Source organism: Rhamphochromis sp. 'chilingali' (genome assembly GCF_963969265.1).
Source record: "Rhamphochromis sp. 'chilingali' genome assembly, chromosome: 3".
Lineage (NCBI taxonomy): Eukaryota > Metazoa > Chordata > Actinopteri > Cichliformes > Cichlidae > Rhamphochromis > Rhamphochromis sp. 'chilingali'.
In genome coordinates this window covers 44,997,797-45,017,804 of record NC_137931.1, presented here as the reverse complement: position 1 = coordinate 45,017,804, position 20,008 = coordinate 44,997,797, and the positions used below count along the sequence as shown (strand labels likewise).

General features: G+C 43.1%; 1 protein-coding gene across 1 annotated transcript in view; it reads left to right on the top strand.

Moving 5' to 3' along the window:
- The first annotated feature begins 202 nt into the window (after positions 1 to 202).
- Positions 203 to 20,008, top strand: part of osbpl9 (oxysterol binding protein-like 9) — a 48,572-nt gene continuing 28,766 nt past the window's right edge. Inside the window, exons 1-4 of the mRNA XM_080878388.1 lie at positions 203 to 355; positions 4,233 to 4,283; positions 10,672 to 10,750; positions 17,802 to 17,878. Of these exons, the coding sequence (XP_080734514.1) occupies positions 245 to 355; positions 4,233 to 4,283; positions 10,672 to 10,750; positions 17,802 to 17,878 (318 nt within the window). The 5' untranslated portion in view covers positions 203 to 244. The remainder of the gene's footprint in view (positions 356 to 4,232; positions 4,284 to 10,671; positions 10,751 to 17,801; positions 17,879 to 20,008) is intronic.

Genomic DNA, 20,008 nt, shown 5'->3' with positions numbered 1-20,008 from the left:
AACAACATCTTTATCAAAATCACTGGAAACGACTTTTACTTGGATGATTATTTATTTATTTATAGTTTTAGTCGTTTTGTGTCAGAGCATGATCTCCTGGTCAAGTGACTACTCTTACTTTATTTTCACTGAATGCTGAATGTGATGAGCGTCATCATCATCATCAGAACGATAATCTTCCTCATACCATGACGCCTACCCCACACCATATCCGACTCCTCCCCGCCCAGAGCCTGTTGTAAAGATGGCGTCCATCATGGAGGGGCCGCTCAGCAAGTGGACCAACGTCATGAAAGGCTGGCAGTATCGCTGGTTTGTTCTGGACTACAATGCCGGCCTGCTGTCGTACTACACGGTACGTTCATCTCGGCTGCGATTGTCAGCATGTCTTGCTCAGGAGGTTAGACTGTGGAAGTTGCGGCTGGTCGTCAGCAGAAGTGGGAGAAGGGCCTTGTGTTTGTCAGGAGTTGGGAGTCTCAGCTGGCAAAGCGAGGCGAGTCTCTGTTGGTGACGGATGCGTACGTTGGCCAATAGCAGAGGCTTTCGAATGCTAACTGACCAATCGGGTGATAGCATTTTTTGCCCATGCTTCTGCAATTGCGGCTAGCTAGCACAGCTACACGCTAAAACCCCACAGTATTCACGTAGAGATAGTTATGGATCGTTTAAACTGTCAGGGGAAATGAAGAGAGAAATGTGTGTGGATGCGTGAGAGGCGACCTTTGTTCTGATAGTTAACCAAGCGAACAGCGTTCACTAGTTTCCTTAAAGCCATAAAGCTACACTGCAAAGGTAGAGAGTGGCTGCTGGTTAGTTAACCTCACCGGGTGTTTGAGCAGTATATAATGTGGACTGTAAACCAGGCAAAAGTTATAACCGGTGAAACAAGCTGTAGGGAAGAGCGAGTGCCGTCCATTCCTCTGACAGAGTGAAAAAGAAATCAATGTACTCTTGTTCACATGGAGAGCGATTGACAGTGTTATTCTGAAGGGATGAACACAGTAACCTGAGCTGTCAGGTAACCGTGACTGCAGTTAGTGTGCTGAATTATAGTCGTCACCATGATAGGAGGAGGTGTGAGAAGAATCTGCCAACAGGATCTCAAATAATCCTGATTGGCGGTCCAACATTGTATTGATGGCATGTGTGTTGTCTTGTGGGTCTTTGATCAGTTTGTTGTAGGGCTGCTCGATTATGGCAAAAATGATAATCACGATTATTTTCACTGAAATTGAGATCACGATTATTTGACGATATTTATTTAACCCTTTAAGACCTACCATAGAACCAAGTCTGCCAGAGCTTATATTATTTTTTTACATGTTGTAGTGCCATTTGTGGGAGCATTTCAAGTTGCTATACATCAATACAACTGTTATAGCCCAAATTTTAATAATATGTCTGCATTAAGTCCATAGTAACTACATTAATTGCAAAAAAGCGCAATAAACTACAAAAAAAATTGAAAATCGTTTTTGTTTTTTTTTACATATATTTCTACTTGGAGAAATTTAAGAGGTTTATCCCTCAAAACTTTAAATACAAAAAAGTTGCAAAAAATAGTTTACAACAACAGGAAATTTATTTTGAGTATCTTCATAGTTTTATTTTGGAGATACACCAATTTTTATATATACTGCAGGAAAAACAAAAAACAATCCTATGATGCAAATTTGCAAAGAAAACAGCATGTGCATCAAAATAAACTATTTCTAGCAGTGCAATTCGAGTTCTAAGCATCACGGAATCTATTCAGAAAAGTCAAACATGACTTATAAAAACACCAGTATAGGCTTTTAAGGCCTACAAGTAAAAAACTACATTTTCCGCGAAATGACGTCACTTCCGGTTTCGGGCAGGAAATGCGACAGTTCACGTTGACGTCTTTTTCAATGTGGGAAGTGTTAAGAACAGCTGATCAGATCGGCAAAGTTTTTCTGGAATATTATGTTTTTGTTCCTGCAAGTGCTTTTTATGCAATTTTTGCAAAGCTTTATGTGGAAGCAAACCGTGACTTAGGACAAGCTGATGGCATCAGATGTAAGTACAACTCCTCTGGTTTCATATGCAAAACAAATTATTGCGCTAGCTTACATGGTTCAGGTTCTACAGGGATTTAAAAATAGTTACACAAAACAGAGCATGCTGCTCTGACTGGCTTTAAAGGGTTAATAATAACAATGTATTGAATAATGACTTTAAAAAATAATATAAAATAGTGTGCAAATACTGATAACAGTGCAAATGTTTGCAATATAAGAAATAAATGAAAAATGTAAACATCTATGTTTAGTGAACTTTGCAGTGTTGCTCTGTGGTGCAGCTACGACACCGTAGCAAAGTTTACACACTGTGTCTACTTGATCCACGTCTGACTGAACCCATAATGTTTCCACACCACTGAAGTTTTTTTTACCTCTTTTTTTCAACCAAGGCAGTCACTCTCCTGTCCAAATAACTTCTGCTTAGCTTTCCGAGCTTCCCTCGGGTCCTCTTAATTGTTGTGATGCGTGTTCGAAATGCAGAGAGGTGCGCTCGCTTTACCACACGGAGCAGCGCAAGAGTAAAGCATGAGGGAGGGAGGGGCTAATAATCGGCTCAGTCATTTTTAATGATCGTTGAAAGCCCAGATCGTAATCGTGATTAAAATTCGATTAATTGAGCAGCCCTAGTTTGTTGATTCTCTGTCCAATATATCCGCTACAGTTGTGATCAGGAGTTTACACACAACTTATTTCTTTAAGAACTTTAAAATACAAGAACTTGAATTTATCTAGGATTTTCTAATCCACACTGGGCCAAAAATACACATAGCGGCTCGAATATATACATACAACCCGACTATTATTTGGTTAGATGTTTCTTGGTGAGTTGCACCTTCACCAGACACTTTTGGTAACCATCAATAAGCTTCTGGCATAATTGTGGCTGGATATTTTTTAACTCTTTGCAGAATTTGAATACATATTGGGGCTACCACCACCATGCTTGACAGTTGGTACAATGTTCTTAGGTTTGAAAGCTTGACCTTTAGTCTACAAAAATAAATCTGTAATAGTGGCAAAAATAATGACCATTGCATCCAAACAGCTCAATTTTCTTTTTCTTCATTCGGTCATAAAACGTTTCTCTAGACACCATTTGGTTTGTCCGTGTGGGCCACTGACAATTTCAGTTGAGCTCGAAGGTGTCGACTTCTTGGTCAGCGCTTTTACACTTCATGGCTTGAATCTTCATGGTTCTTGAACATCCTGAGCAAGCGTCACTCATCTGAGGGTGACAGGGTCTTCTTCCGTAGGTTAGTGAAGTGCTGACAGAACTGAATAATTTGTATTTATATAGTTTTTTAAAATGATGATCTTGGAATCTGCAGTTGTCTACAAATGGCTCAAGTGATTTCCAGAGCTGACTTTGCCATTGTTCTGAATGTCGGTTCATCCAGTGAGTGTCAAAAAATGTATTTTTTATCCTGGTAAAGAGAAATCTCCAGTTTAGTGTATCGTGATCACTCAGGAGAAGTTATCAGACACACACTGTAGAACCTTCAGCCCAACTTATTCCAAGATCAGAGAGAGTGTATGTATGTATTTGACATTCATGCGCAGGGTGAGTGTGTGTACTGGCTTTGATTTAGCGCTTTTATACTCTACCTGAGCACTTTTTGCAACATGCCTCATTCACAAGCACACGATTTTTTTTCTATGCTTTTTCTACCACAGTGCTTTCTGTCTAACATTCACACACATTTATGCTCTGATGGATATATCGGAGAGCAACTCGGGGTTGGTGTCTTGCCCGAGGGTATTTGGCACGCAGACTGGAGCAGTCAGATCAATTAGTAAATGACCTGCACTCCCTCCTGAGCTACAGACACCTCTACTTCTGCCTGTATTTGCATCCCTGTTTTGCTCATGTCCAAATTTATTCTGAGCGTTATTCATTTCAACAAAAAGTAAGAAACTTTTTTAAAGTAACTCTAAAAATATGGTTAACATGAATTATTAAGCCACGACATCAGTCACATTTTCTGCCATTTACTTTTATTATTTTAGGAGAAATCTTCTCTATTTTCTTATAATAAGACTTTTGGAACTTCTGGACTTTTGAAAGTTGTTGGAATTATTGAAATTTCCGAACATAAACATGTAAAAATGTGCTTGCATTTAAATGCACATCATGTTCTCATACTTTAAATGTTTTGATCCCTGACTGTTTGTTTTATTGATTCACAGTCAAAAGACAAGATGATGCGAGGATCCAGAAGAGGCTGCGTACGACTCAGGGTAAGAGCCTCGAACCCTTCGTGATAGTTTTCCTTAAATGTATCCTGTGCGTCCTTGCTTACCTGCTTTACCTTTGTTTCTGGTTATCTGACATTAGGGCTGGGCCATATTATACCGTTCACGGTAATACCGGTATAATGTTAGGCAACGATAGGAAAATGAAATATCGCGATAGAATATGAGTAAAACACGCATGCGCAGTGCCTTTGTTTTCATACGCACATGGCCGATTGTTGAGTGAAACAGATGAACCAGAATTGGTTTGTAAAAATGGTGCAACTTCAGTGATGTGGAACTGGTTTGGTGTTTGTCTGTCAGATACACGACAAAGCACATTTTTTTGCAGAACATGCAAGCGGCCGTCGGACTAAGATGCCCTTAAATCTGGGAGTAATCTGGGTCCTAAACTCCGTATACTTCAGGTCAAACGAAAACTGCAGCATCACTGAGAGTTAAAAACTGTCTAAATTCTTTCATCTTTAATAAAAACGATCAGCGTTGCTGCTTTACCAGGTGTAACTATAAAGTTTAACTTCCAGGCATCCATGAAAACAAAATGTATTACATTTAACGGAGTTAGAAGCTAGCAGGAAGCTAGCGGAAGTTAGCTCGCTAGTTTCGCTAGTTACCTAAGCATGATATTGCATGTTCTGACTGAGAGATTTCTGAAAAAAATCAAACGTACAGCTCTGCTATCACTTCCAACATAAATGAAGACAGGAAACTAAACAGCAGTGACGTTTGTAGGGTTACTGAAGTTGGGCTAGCTGGTATATAATGATGTGCTACGTGATCGCTAGCGACACAGCTATATTAGCATAACATAAACAGTGAAGCTGAAGGACGAACACTAACACTTTTCCACTTATAAAAGTTAACGTTAAGGTTCCTCATGGTTAGAGACAAATGCAATCGCATGGCAGGATACTGTAAAAGGACCAAACTTCAGTCAGGAGAACAACTGAGATAATCCATCCACAATACGAGGTTAGTTATTAATATACTGCAACAACATGGGAATAGAGCCGCTGCCAGAGAATTCAACATTAATGAATCAATGGTACAGAAGTGGAGGAAGCAAGAAGAATGAGTTTAATAAAGTTTGATTTATCTGACTGCTAATGTGCCTTATAATCCCGTGCACCTTATGGTCCGAAAAATACGTACTGCACACTGCAGTTTAATGTTGCAAAGCACCTCTTTTTAACTTCAGTGGATATTATACATGGTTATGCTCAGGATATGTCAGCCCATTTCTACTGGAAATGCCTTTTGGTTAAACTTTCAGCAAGGAATTTGCATTTGCACTGTTACATTTTTATAAAGCTTTAATGTACATAAAAACTAGCTTCTTGTTTAAGTGAAAATAAATGGAAGGTTGTCTGTTTGCGCTAGTAATGTTGTGGAGTTGTATTTTGTCTCGCATCAATTATATCGTCAGTTATATCGTTATTGCAAATTTTCAAATATATATCGTGATAAATATTTTTGGCCATATCGCCCTGCTCTATCTGACATGATTTGGTTTGACGGGTCTCTGTTTGTTGACGTAGTTTGACGAGTTTCACATACTCATAAATCTGCTGCTACGTTCCAGTAAAGCACTTCTCCTTTTCTGAGGACTTTCAGTTTTGGCTGCTGTCCACTAGATAGCAGCAGTTGTCATACTTGTGTGTTTGTTTCTTCTTCATAACAAGGGAGCCTTGGAAGAATGAGCTTTCTTTTTATAATTGTGAATGTCTAAAGACATGAAGGATAAAAAGCAGAACTATGTCTGTTGACCAATAAAAAGGTTAAAAGAAAGTGTCTGGTTGCTTTTTGCTCATCGTGCTGGTTTGCTGCGTTTGAAAGTAAACCTGTTTGTCCTTGGTTTGTGAATTCACTGTATGTTCTAACATGACTGGGATCAAAGGTTGAGTTGAAGTAAAGTTTGCACACTCGAGACGAGGGAGGAGATTGTTGATGTGACCAAAACAGAGCTTCTTAGTCTGGCCTTGTTGTCCGTATCTACGTAGCCATTTTATACACTTCTAACCTTTAGACTTCCTGGAAGCTGCACATCAACATATTAAGTTTCTTGTGTTTTCAGTTGGCTGGTTGACTTAAAAAATAGGAGAAAGTTGATTATTTTAAAAATAAGCACTCACTATTTTAGCCAGGTAGGACCGAAAAGAGGAAGTATCTTCTGAAACTATCTGTACAGAGGATCCAGTTTCATGTACTCGTATGTATTCATGCAGTAATGGCAAATGAGATTGTAGAAAACTATCAGATTAAAACCCTGAACAAACTCTTAACGAGTCACTCTGCTTTGACCCGTCTTAAATAGCAGCAAAGTCATATCCTCCGATGTAGCGTTATACTGGTTGCAGGGCATTTTCCTTCAATTGAATATTCAGTGGTTTTGCAGTGAAAGTCAACATTATTCTGTGATAATGAAATAGCAGTCAACATACATGATGTCGTTTGTTTCAAACATTTTAATCAGACAGGATGTAGGAGAGTGCATCCCCATCCTGAACTGTGCTAATGCTGTCAACACACTTCATGACTGGGTTGCATTATCCTGATTGATTATTTGGTCAATACCCTCTCACTCCACAACGTCCTCAATTGTCAGACAATCGCCGGTGCTATTTTTATAAAGAGAAGCACCATGTCAGTCGTTCACTACCTGTGAAAAACGCCCTGTCCAAACCCAGTGGTGACTGCAGTTTAGTACATTTACGTCATTAAATTAATTAAACTCTTGTCAACAAAGTCATTGTTGTGGCTGCGTGTTATTAACCCTTGAGCAACGCTGTGTAGTTTTAATATCACAACCAACATGTTATTAAATCTAAACACTGTCAGACAGCCTCTCTGGCTAGGCTGGATGTTGCGTCCAGTTTTGTGTTTACTGATGTTTACTACACTTTCACACAGTATGTTTATATATTTGGTTTAACAGGAACTATATGATGGTGGAGTTTTCCATGTCTATAAAATTCACTGGCCACTTCATTAGTTACACCTTGCTGATTCAGCAGGGTGCAGGTAATGGTGCTTGGAGATTTTAATTCAATACAGGTTTATTTATATCACAACAATGGTTACCTAAAGGCTCTTTATACAGCAGTGTAAAGAGTTTGCAGTATTTGGGAGAAAAGCCCAACAGTCAGACAACAAAGGAAGAGAGGAAGAAGCCTGTGGTAGACCCAGGCTCAGGGAGGGGCATCCATCTGACCGGTGGGGGTGAGAGGAAGAAGAAAAGAGAAAGGACAACATGGGAGACAAGATAGAAGACGCATGTTCAGGATATGCTGCAGTGGTATATGAACATCTGTCGATGCATTACTGGAAATCCTGTTCAAGTCTTAAGAACAACAAGTCAGCATTCATTCTGAGAGTGAAGTGCTCTGTTAGGCTGATATGATACTGTAAGATATGATAGGGTCTTATCTTTGTATGGGAGGAAACTTAAATTTAACTGGGAAGCAATAAAGAAAAGTGAGTGTGAGAGAAATATGGTCTGTCTTTCTTGTGCCTGTCAGCACTCTTGCTACAGCGCTTCGGACTCACCGAAGGCTTTTGTAGGATGTTTTAGAACAACCTGATAAAAATGAATTGTAGGAGTTACTGTTGAAGAAATGAATGCATCAACTAGTTTTTCAGCATCACTCTGAGATGGCTTTTTTTAATTTTAGAGATATTTTACTGTTGAAGAAAGCAATGCTACATGTTTGTTTAATATACGCGTTGAAGGATCTGATCAAAAATGACTCCATGATTTTATACACTGTTACTGGAGGCTGTCACGCCATCCTGAGCATGAGTATCTCACTAGGCAACATGTTTATATGATTTTTACAGCCAAATATAGTCTGATAACTCTACTGCTCTCTTTTAGTGGCTTAGTGGTATAAATACAGCTGCATTAAAAGTGTGTGGGACGTAGCCTGTCAGTAAATCAATCGTCTTTGACGTGGTAGCATTAACGTGTGATAAAACCTCTCGATGGGCTTGCAGGGATTCTAACGAACATGTCGATGCGTAAGAAATTATTGAAGTCGGTTTGGAAAGGTTGGTTTTAATATCAGCAGTTACTAAAGTTGCTGTATTTAATCCGTATGGATGTAAATGTTTCTTTAATGGTTAAAATTATTTGTAAATACATTAATTAATTACTCGTTTAAGTTGAAGGAATAGTCAGCTCAGCAGAGCTCTGACTGTTTGTTAGCCTGCCCACATTAATGCCAAGAAACCTGCCATTGTTCTTATTTTCTTTAATCAGTGATAAATGTTGAGATCACCTGGTTCATGAAGAGCTTTTTATAGACCAACAAATGATTGGTTTCCAGGCCAAATGAAGATTTGCTCGCAAACTTCCAACTACTTCAAGCAGCACATTTGAGTTATGCCAGAGAAGTTGTTGCCTTCATGTTTTTAGAGGAACATCAGTGTCCAAGGTCGTCCACAGTGAGGATGGAGCTGTATTAAGAGATAATCGACCTCTATGAAAATCAGGTTTTGGTAGCTGTTCTGCATTGAGTTGCTATTGTTGATGGTATGAAGAACATGCCATGAAGGGAGCACTTCTCTAAATTATTTAGACCACTTTCAGAAAAACATCTTGTCCACTGAAATTGTTTTCCTAGTGCTGTGTAGTCCATTATTACAATATTAAGCTTATGTTAACTGAGAAATCAAAAATAAAGAGGTGTGGAGCAGCGCCTGGTGTGGTCTCTGCTGCTGCAGCCCATCTCTTTCACGGTTTGACGATCACAGACACTCTCCTGAATACTTTTTACCCATTTTCTATTTTTCAGACCATTCTCTGTAAACTCTGGATGTGTGAGAAAGTCCCAGCAGATAAGCAGCTTCTGAAATACTCAGACAGCCCATCTGGCAACAACAATCGTGACACATTCAAAGTAGTTTAAATCCTCTTTCATTTTGATGCTCGGTTTGAACGTCAGCAGGCTGTCTTCATCATAGCTACACTGTCAAATGCTTTGAGCTGCTCTTGGCAATTACAGGTGTACCTAATAAAGTGGCTGGTGCATGCAATGCAGTTTTGCTGCACTTAGGGTTGCAGGTATCATCTGTCACATTTGATAAGGGCTGGGTGTCTGTATCCGTTTCATTATGCGTTTCCAGACACGTGCATACAAATATGAATCTCTTGTCAGTGACCTGTTTTTTAACTATTTAGTTTTTAATATAAGACAAATTAATATTAATTTACCTGTAATATTACAGGTTTACAACACATCACAAGATACTGTACAATGTCTGTGAAGGTTCTCAGTCATCCAGGTCATTGTAGTCGAAGGAGCTTGCAAAGAAAAGCGTCTGGACTTCTTTAAGTTGCTTGAAGACGTTTCACCTCTCATCCGAGAAGCTTCTTCAGTTCTAAGGTCAAATGGTGGAGAGTCATCTGACTTCAGGAATTCGCATGATAAGGTGGGGCCAGGTTTCACAATGAGCTCACCCGAAACTCTGGCTGATTGGGACCCACACCCAGTTTCACACCTTGGCTCAGGCGATTAGAGGATCATCAGGGGGTCCTTTTGTCCCTCTGTGGGGGGAAACTCCCACTGGGTTTATATCTGGGACTCTCCACCATTTGACCTTAGAACTGAAGAAGCTTCTCGGATGAGAGGTGAAACGTTTTCAAGCAACTTAAAGAAGTCCAGACGCTTTTCTTCGCAAGCTCCTTTGGATACTGTACAATCCAGAAGCCCTCAGAACAGAGACGTGTCCCTGAAAGTCAGTTCAAAGCAATGGCACAGACTTTATAGAGGTTGTATAAAATAAAAATGTAAAAAACAGAGTTTTTCAGGGGTCAACAAACAGATTTTACAGCTGTTTTATCCACCCCTTACAGAGATTTGCTGTGTAAGCAACCTCTGAGTCACACGCCCTGTTTCTGTTGCTAGGAGCTAATGCCCCAGCCAGCCAGCAGGCTGTTCCTCTGCAGTTCCTTATTTCCTTTTTGGCTGCTGCTCCCTGGTGTACTTTTTCTCTCTCTCCACCCTTCCCTGCCTTTCTCCTCCTTCACTCTCCCAAATCCCACCTCCTCCCCTCCCTTCTTCTCTACCATGTTCCAAAAGACTGCACTCATTTTTGTGTGTCTGCGAGAGAGAGAGAGAGAGAGAGAGAGAGAGAGAGACGGTGATTTATTTTAGTTTTTGAGGAAAAAGATGACGAGGCAACAGGAAATTGAGCTTTTGAAGAGAAGAGGGTGAGCTGCTGAGAATGACTAGGGTTGATTAATAAATGAGAGCCAGTTGGGGACATGTTGAGGGCACGAAGATCGAAATGGAAAGTGGAGTATGACGTGTCCCTGTCTGACTGCCTGCTTTTCCCGTTCTCTCTCTCCCCTCCTCTCTTTCTGTTTGCCCAGGGAGCTGTGATCGGCATCGATGACGAGGACGACAGCACATTCACCATCACTGTGGACCAGAAGACTTTCCATTTCCAAGGTGAGGCGTCCCCCCGGTTAATTCTGCTCTCTTACAGCCCCCCTCTTCTCCTCTATGTAGTCCTCTGTGAATGCTTTGCATTCAGCCATGCTGTCCATTTGCTCTCTCACTCCCTCTCTCTCCCCTTCCTGCCTTTTAACGTCTTGGATTGGTTTGCTCTACTGCCAGCAGACACGCACACACTGGCATCTACACAATCTCAAAGCATGCTGCAAGCGTCTGAGCTGTTTCTCTCTTCCTCTTCGAGCTCTGAAGTTGGACTGACATATTTCGGTAAACAAGATTTGTTCCACTGCGAGCTAAACAGATTCCTTTGGAGCAGAAGAAGCAATTAAGACTTCTTTTTCCCTTCAGCTGTCTCCACTGCAGCTGAAGAGGAAGATTGCTGCTTATGTGTCTCTGCAGTTGAGCCACTGGGAATAATAAGGGGATACTGCTGAGCTCAGGTCTCTTCTTGCTGCTGCTCCTGCTGCTCGCCTTTCGCCGCACCGCTGCTGCCGTCGCTCGCTTTCTAACAGCCGGTCGCTCCGTAGGGACAGGATTGGCTCCCACCTACAGCATCGCCCCCCTCCCTCGCGTCCTGTCAGCCCCTTCCTCCTTTTGACAGGGACCCATCCTGTTCAGTACACCGCAGACACCTTTTTTACCCTGTCGCTCCGCCAGGTCTTTAACTAACCTCCTCTAACTTTGGTTCATTTCCGCCCTTCCATTTGTCCATTTGTGTCTGTTTCGCCACCACCAAATCCCTGCACACTTCACTACCAGCATCCCCTTTCACCTCCTTCCTTGAGGGTCACCAGCCACAGTCCATGGGCCCCCCGCCCTTCTCACCTCCTCCATGCCCTCTCCTATGTCTGTGTTCCGAAGCTGTATGCTGTGGTTCTACAAACGCAAGGGTAAGGAGAAAACCACGACGTCAGCATGCATGCTAGCCCGGGGCGAAAGGATCGCAAGGAGGCGTCGTCTGTTTGTCTTTTGGGATGTACGGTCAGGGTGGAGCAGTGCGCTCCGTGGTGCATGGTAGAAAGGGTTTGCAGTCGAGGTTCAAGGACAGTTCAGACTACGACTGTTTAGTCACTGTCCGCGATGAGGTAACGTTCGTATGCACAGTCCTCAGATGTTTGCACAAACTCGCTGTGTTATTTTAGAAAGGGATGTTTATGTTACTGGTGTTGCTGGTTCGCTGTGGAGACGTCGTTTTGTCTCCCTCGGGACAGTAACTCGCATGCGGATGTATTCATCAGTGAATAATGGCTCAAATATCATTGTCTTTATTTAATCTGGTGCTTTTCTGCAGCTGATGTTTGTCAGTCAAGATGCATTTATTTATATTTCCATTGCATTTATTTTTATCTGAGTTAACTGAGTGTGTGAGCAGGAGATGCAAATTATATTCTAATGAGAGCAAATCAATCATCAGTCAAAGAGGGAAATTTCTGCGCGTTCAGCGACAGTGAGACACCGAAGGTTTCTGCCGTTCGAGTTAAACCTGTCGATTTGAAAGCAGCGAATCCTCCCACGGTCGTCTTTTTGTTTGAGTGAAAACAATGAAAAGTTGATGCAAGACACATCTGCTTTCCAAATACCCAGCGGAGGACTGAAGTGTCTCATGTGTCTCCGCTGGCAGGACGAGCAAAAAATTGGCACCGAACATGAGATTTTGCATCAGCTGTTAGCTGAGATATCAAGAGGATGTCGGGCAGGACTAGTTTCTGTGTTGCTGTAAAACGATCCTGGAGTAAGAGTGTTATGCAGTCGGTCTCACAGGACTGGCAGCAGCATCTCAATGGGCCAGTGTGTGCGTTTCCTGGTCATGGATGGTGCGCCGGTGTAAAGAAACGAGCGAGAAACTGAGATTAGAACTTATATTCAGAGCGATGCTTTTCCTTTTATCCCTGCAGTCAAAACTGCTCATTTCTAAGCTGCACGCTGCTACTGCACAGTCCATATTACAGGTTAAATTATAGTTCTGAGCTCACAGTCCACTGTGCTAGCCTGGAGTGCGGCTCTGCGCTCCTTCTATTTAGAGAAACATCCATTATTCATCAGCCTCTCTCCCCCGGCGGTGCATCATAGCTGCCTGTGAGAGCCCTTTTCCTCATTTCCCCTCTTTGCTCTTTGCTGGCCTTCTGTTATCTGCTAAAGCTATCTGTCTTCTCTCTCCCAGTCGGGCAGCACACGTCCGGGATGAGAGACCTCTGTGTGTTCTCCGTCTTGTTCTGTCTCTCCTGGGCCCTCCCTCACCTCAGCATCACCTGCACTGTCAGCTCTGTCCTTTTGTTATACGTTTTGTTCACAGCTTTATCTTCATTTCGACCTCTCTGTTATTTCAGGAATGAAACCGGTGTTTGTGTCAGGTTGAAAAGTCGCCAACGCTCATCTTCTTCTAATCTTCATTAAATGAGCAAAGTACAGAGTACTTTCCCACCAATCCACCTTCGATTAAGTAACCATTCAGAAGATTTCTGCACCACGCCGGGGGAGCTACAGGGTCAGAGTATTGGCAGCTTGTAGTCTAGCATCAGCCTTCTTGCTCAGACATGTGACCAGTCGTCTCATAGCATGTCTGAGGATAGCAGGAGGAGAAAGAAGTGGGCTGAATAATTAACACGGGGAAAAAGGAGCAGCAGCATAACGAAGAAGTGCTGAGCGTCATAAGCAGACGTCACTGACGGTTTAACATGAAGTCCTTGGGTTAAAAGTACAAAACTGGACATGATATTTGTCTGTGTTGGTTGTAACTGCACATGCACCATCTGTCGTGTGTCTACTTGTCTGTGAATGGCATTGTTTACAGTTTAGGTGACCGTAACTTTGTTTATATACTCAGCTGGAGCGGTTTTCCGGTCCGCGGGGCCGGACTCATCAAGTCACAGAATTGCTTTTTTTTTGTTTTTTGTATAGTTGTTCATGTGGATAGTATCCTGGTCTCCTTAAGGGACAACGTAAGCGTTGTTGTTTTGGGTTCGGCACAAAATCCTTGCACATCCAGTTCTTTCATTTTCCTGATTGTTAGATAAGGAAAAACGGTTAAAACCACAAGAATCGAGCTTAAAAGTAGTGTGGAAACCACTTAAAGTTGGCCACATCCCCGGAGAGTCAAATATACAACCATTCAGCAGCTGCTCGGTGCATGTGGGGAGGGATTCATTGAAAAACTCAGTTACAGTGATATAATGATGTTGTGCAATCAGCAGGATACTGTAAAGAAGCTTGCAAAGATTTTCCTGCATTTTGAAGGATAACAGGAGGGAAAAATAATGTGTGACATCAAATTAATCATATTATTGAATTCATCTGTTTTCCCAACTTTTCACTTAGTCTCTCCTGTACACATCGGTCGATCCGCAGCAGGTACTTTAGCGTTCGTGAGACGAGCTGTATCCTGTGGAAAATTCTACCAACACATACCCTCCTTTGTAAATATGTTTTTCTAGTATCGGTTCCTTTTGCTGGATGTGAGGTGATCTCCGCTGTGTGTGGAACTGTGCACCGCTGCTACATGTGTGGAAACTCGTCTTTATTTGGCAGCAGCATTTGGGGATCTTATTTTTAGCCGTTAGATTTTGCAGTGATTTCTGTTCTGTGTGGGAAAGTTTGTGGGTTTTCCTCTAATATTTGCAGCGCGTGCGAGTGGCTGACCTGAAGCTTGCTGGTGTGAGGTGCGGTCCCTCCCGTTCGTGCCTCTGATAGCCCTGCTGGGCCTCGCTGCCATTGCCCAGCTTTCAGTAACGGGTTTGGTCTGCACACTTTGCTGTGTTGTGACAGTAGCAGCTGAGCTGTCAGACTGTTTCGTTTATACAGGGTGGAAACGGCATCGTAAAACTTTAAGAGCGGGTTTAATGGCAGATTTGTGGACAAAGCATTTAACTTTCAGACTTTTGTCCTTTTTGTTCGGTTAAATTTGACGATACTGCAAAACTGCACGACTGGAATCCCCAAATTTCCTTAATTATTATCTTTATTTTATTTAAGGATATGAATTCAAACACATACTATAGATGCTGCTAACATTCACTGAAAACATTTGCATATTCAGTTTTGTCTTTTTGTTTTCTTTTTCCCAAAACTTCTGGAAATTGTTGAGAAGGAGGTCGAGTCATTGTCTGAATGTCCTCCCCTCACACGCGTCTCACAGCAGGAGGCTGCTTGCGTCAGCTGCTCCTGAGTAGAGCGTGCAGGAGAAACGACACATGGCGGTCGCTCATTGTAAATTCACTGCACGATTACCTGCTCTTTTCTCACCTGGACACAAATGGGAATAACGCAGATATTGTACTGGGGAGCTTGCAGGTTAAAGATTGTTTAACGAGGCGGGCTGTTGCGTGCTCCCTTTTCTGTGTCACGTGTTTAAATTCTACAAAACGTGATTGTTGGTGGAGTATTAACAAAATAGGTTCCTGTCAGGTGGATGAATAATGTGCTCACACCTCCTTGGCAAAGCAAATCACAGCTCCAGATGTGAATCAGTAACTAGGACAAAGATTGGACTTGTGACACAGTTCCTGTATTAGCTTTTCTTGGATGGCCTGGCTGTCGTGAGTAGAGCTGAACAACATTAGCTGCAGCAGATCTGTTCCCCTGCAGAGTCGGAAAGCGAGAGGGCAGCGAGGTGCTGTCTGAGTGGATTGGCCCGAGCCTCGGCTGCCGTTTAATGTCTTTAAAAGCTTTCCTGTTGTAGCGCTCCTTAGCCTGCTCATCTGCTGCTCTGTCTTGTTTCCAGCTCAATGAAAGATGACTCTTACACAGGATGGAGTTTAGGAGCTAATTCAAGGACATATTTAGTTCTTTGTTAACAGCTTTTGGAGATTGATTGGAGACTGTATTGATTACTGTCCTCACCTGGAACATTAGCTGCTTTTTCTGTCCGGTCTTTGCACCTGACCTTTTCCAGCAAATTTCTGGTTTTATGTTTTAAGCCAGTTAACACGGGTGTTTTCTTTTTGTTTTGTTAAATGGTTCAAATGATTCACAGGTCAGTGTTTTGTCTGCATATAATACACAAGTCTACACGGGTCTAGAAATAATGCTAAAGATGAGACATTTTGACAGGCATTTTTCCACCAACAAGGGGATTCCCAAAGAGGTTTGTGTGGAAACTTGGCATATCTCAGCATGGTGTGCAGTGTGTCCTTAAAAATAAATGAAGTGCAGGACTAAAAACGTGTCTGCAGCAGACGAACAGAAAGTCCTGTCCTTTAGAAACAGACAAACATGCATCTGACCCATCTACTGTTTGCTGAAGTCTCTCTGTGGGTGTCAAGAAGACGATCTGAAGATGGCACAGAAACTGGACTAAAGATCGTTGGCGACGGGTCTTCTGGAGTCGTGAATCCAAATTTGTGTCTGTAGCGATCTGTAATGGTAGAGCTATTGAGGGCTGCCAAAATTAATGGAACTGTCAGATTTGGATGCAGTAACACCTGGAAAGCATCTGTTTGGCTGCAGCTCTATTTTTCAGCATGACAATGATCCCAAACACTCGCCCAGTGCAGTAAAAGCTCACCTGGATAGAAAAACACTGTCAGCCATAGACTGGTCTCCTCAGAGCCGCGTGGGGTCATATTGACAGAAATCCACAAAAGGGAGCCATCACCCAAAAGCTTGAATGTCCTGCAGAAATATTCCTATTGTATAAACTCTGTGGGTTTTTTGCCTTATATACTGTAGTTCCATATATGTTTACACGTTTCAATAGATTTCTGAACCTGTTTCCCATTTTCTTAGCAAAAAGTAAACAGATTGGCTCAGACTTGGCACAGTGCTGTACAGCTTTAGCACCCATCCACTTCAGTTCATTCCGTGTCTTGGCAGGAAAATGCAATATTACGTATGCCAGTGGCAGGAAAAAGCATCCAGGAGCCTTTTGCAGTGTGTACTGCATGTGCCAGAGCCTGTTCTGGGTCATTGGTTAATGTCGCTGTCTTTGCTCTGAGGGTGCAGCCTCACTCTGCTCTGCTTCACACAAAGATGAGAATCAGTACTGTGGCAGCACAGGAAAGGAGCTGTAAGTCCTCATTTTTACAATTGCCATAAAAGTTGGTCACTTTTATGGTATTGATTCAGCCATTACTGTCATGCAGACAAAGATTTTATGTCTGAATGAGTTAAATATAGTGAAGCGTATTTAAAAAGCTTCAGTTTTAATGTCTGTCTGTCAGACTCCTGCCTCATTGGGCATAATGAAGGTGGCGTGGCAGGAGGCCGCCCCTCCCTGAGCCTGGTTCTGTCGGAGATTTCTTCCTGTTAAAAGGGAGTTTTTCCTTCCCACTGTCACTAAAGCGCTCGCTCAGCATCTGTCGTTGTGATTTGGCGCTGTATAAATAAAATTGAACTGAATTCACTTTATAGGCCTCAAACGCCAATAAAACACCTTTTAAAAACTCTGACTGGCTCACACAAAGGAGAAAGAAACTGTGCACCTTTTGTTGTTGAGCAGTTTCGTGTAGTTGCACACTTCCTTCTAAACTGTAAAACATTTAGTGGGTGTAGTTCCTCTATGAAACCGCGCACCACGAGGTTAGTAGGTTTGGGCAAACCGGGTCATGATTTCCAGAGAGACAGTTTTGTTGTTGTTTGTTTTTTTGGTACTGTGAGCACAAAGACCAAGTCCCATTTAGTTCCATTATATTCAGTGGAAGGCTCAAACATGCATAAAGATTCATTCAAATTCAAAGAGGCTTTATTGACATTTATGTTAATGTAATTTAGACACAGACCTATAAGCTCTGATGAATACTCTGATTAGAAGGGAAAGTTTGACATTTTGGGCGGCATGAGTTTGGTTAAGGATCGGTACAGCTCTCATGTATGGCACGGGGAACAGTTACCAGAATATCTCTTGGTTGCTGTCACCGAATGACATGAGAGAAATAAACCTGTAAACGTGTTTTCGCTGAAACTTTCTAGGTGAATATTCAGTGTCCCTCACTGCGTCACCAGTACTCATGTCATCTTAGTGCTCTCATTACTCTTTTCTTTCAATGGGCTTCAGATGGTGTCAGATGGAAAACGTGGCTCACTGGGTGTGTCTCTGTGTTTCTGTCCTCAGCCCGAGATGCAGACGAGCGGGAGAAGTGGATCCACGCCTTAGAGGGAACTATCCTCCGGCACACCCTCCAACTCCGGGTATGAAACCAAGCGCTTCTTTGGATGTGTGTCTTTCTGTCTAATCCACTGCAGTTAACAGAGGAGTTGTTTGCTCCGTGGATCCTCTGGTGTTTGCCTGCCATTTATACAAATTCCCGTCGCACAGTTTGTATTTCCGAACTCGAGCGTGCCGCTCTTTGTGATACCTGAAGATGATCCTGGTTTAGATGAAGAGGTAAACGAGTTTGAAAACCCTGCCATGAAAATAATATCAGAGCTTTCACTGCAGTCTGTATTTGCATAAACTACACCCGAACACTCGTGATGGATTTGAATGGGCTTTGCAGGTTATCAGCACTTTAAGCTTTACGAGTATTGCTCGTATCTGTTTTTTCCTCAAGAGAGCAGAGCTGAAAGATAATTCACGTCTGTATTAAAGGGAAAAATGCTGACATTTGCGTCATCGTAGGCTGAGGATGTTTGGAAATACGTGGCCAGTCTGGACAGGTTTTAGGAGCAGGCTTTTAAGTTTAATGGAAAGTCTGCTCAGCTGCTGACCTGCTTGCTGCCATTTTTGTCCCACCGGCGTTTATATCTGTTTTTATGAGTGTAGAAATTGCTCCTCCTGCCCTGCAGTTGTTTCTTTGCTCAACCTCTTTCCCTGCTCTCCTCCCTCAAAACATGTGATCTCGGGTGACTTCAACCATGTATCACTGGACAATACACTACCAACATTCAAACAATATGTGGACTGTCCCACCAGGGGAGAGAAAACTTTAGACTTACTGTATGCTAACGTCAAGGATGCATACAGCTCCTCCTCCCTCCCCCCACTTGGTAGGTCAGATCATAACCTGATTCACCTCACCCCCCGCTATGTACCAATTGTGAGGAGGGAACCTGTGACCACCAGGACTGTCAGGAGGTGGTCAGAGGAGGCAATAGCGGAACTACAGGGCTGTTTCGAGGTGACCGACTGGGAAACACTCTGTGAGCCTCACGCCGAGGACATCAATGGGCTTACTGAGTGTATCACAGGCTACATAACTTTCTGCACCGACTCCATTGTTCCAGCTCAGACTGTTCATTGTTACCCAAATAACAAGCCGTGGGTGACTAAGGACATCAAAGCCCTCCTCAACAACAAGAAGAGGGCTTTCAGAGGGGGCAACAAAGAGGAGGTGAGGAAGATCCAGGTGTTACTAAAGGACAAGATCAGAGAGGCTAAGGACAATTACAGGAGGAAGCTGGAGTGGAAACTCCAGCAGAACAGCATGAGAGAGGTGTGGAGGGGCATGAAGACCATCACTGGATTCAGGCCAACCAACAGCAGGGGAGCTGAGGGAGGTGAGAATAGAGCCGACGAGTTGAATCTGTTTTTCAATAGATTCGACACCACAGTGTCTGCTCCCACCCCCACAACCTCACCTGCAGTCAGCCTGGAATCCAGAGCCACACCACTGTGCCAGCCTCTCTCTTCACATGTTGCCTCCTGTGAGATTCCTGACACCCCTCCCCCACCCATCACCTTCACTCAATACCAGGTTGAGATGCAAATGAGGAGACTTCACTCAGGCAAGTCTGCTGGACCAGACGGAGTGAGTCCCCTTGTCCTCAAGACCTGTGCCCCCCAGCTGTGTGGAGTCTTTCATAAACTGTTTATGCTGAGTCTGAGTCTGCAGAGGGTCCCGGTGATGTGGAAGACATCATGCCTCGTCCCTGTACCAAAGACGCCACGTCCCAGTGGCCCCCAGGATTACAGGCCCGTGGCACTGACCTCCCACATCATGAAGACCCTGGAAAGGCTCATCCTGGACCAGCTGCGACCCATAGTAAGACCACATCTGGATCCCCTTCAGTTCGCTTATCAGCCTCGTCTCGGAACAGAGGACGCCATCATCTACCTGCTCAATCGTGTCTACACCCATCTGGACCAGCCGGCGAGCACTGTGAGGGTCATGTTTTTTGACTTTTCCAGTGCTTTCAACACCATCAGGCCGACCCTCCTGGGTGATAAGTTAGCAGCGATGCAGGTGGATGCTTCTCTGGTGTCCTGGATTGTTGATTACCTGACAGGAAGACCACAATATGTACGTCTCCCACAGTGTGTGTCTGACAAGGTGATTAGCAACACAGGGGCACCACAGGGGACTGTCCTCTCCCCCTTCC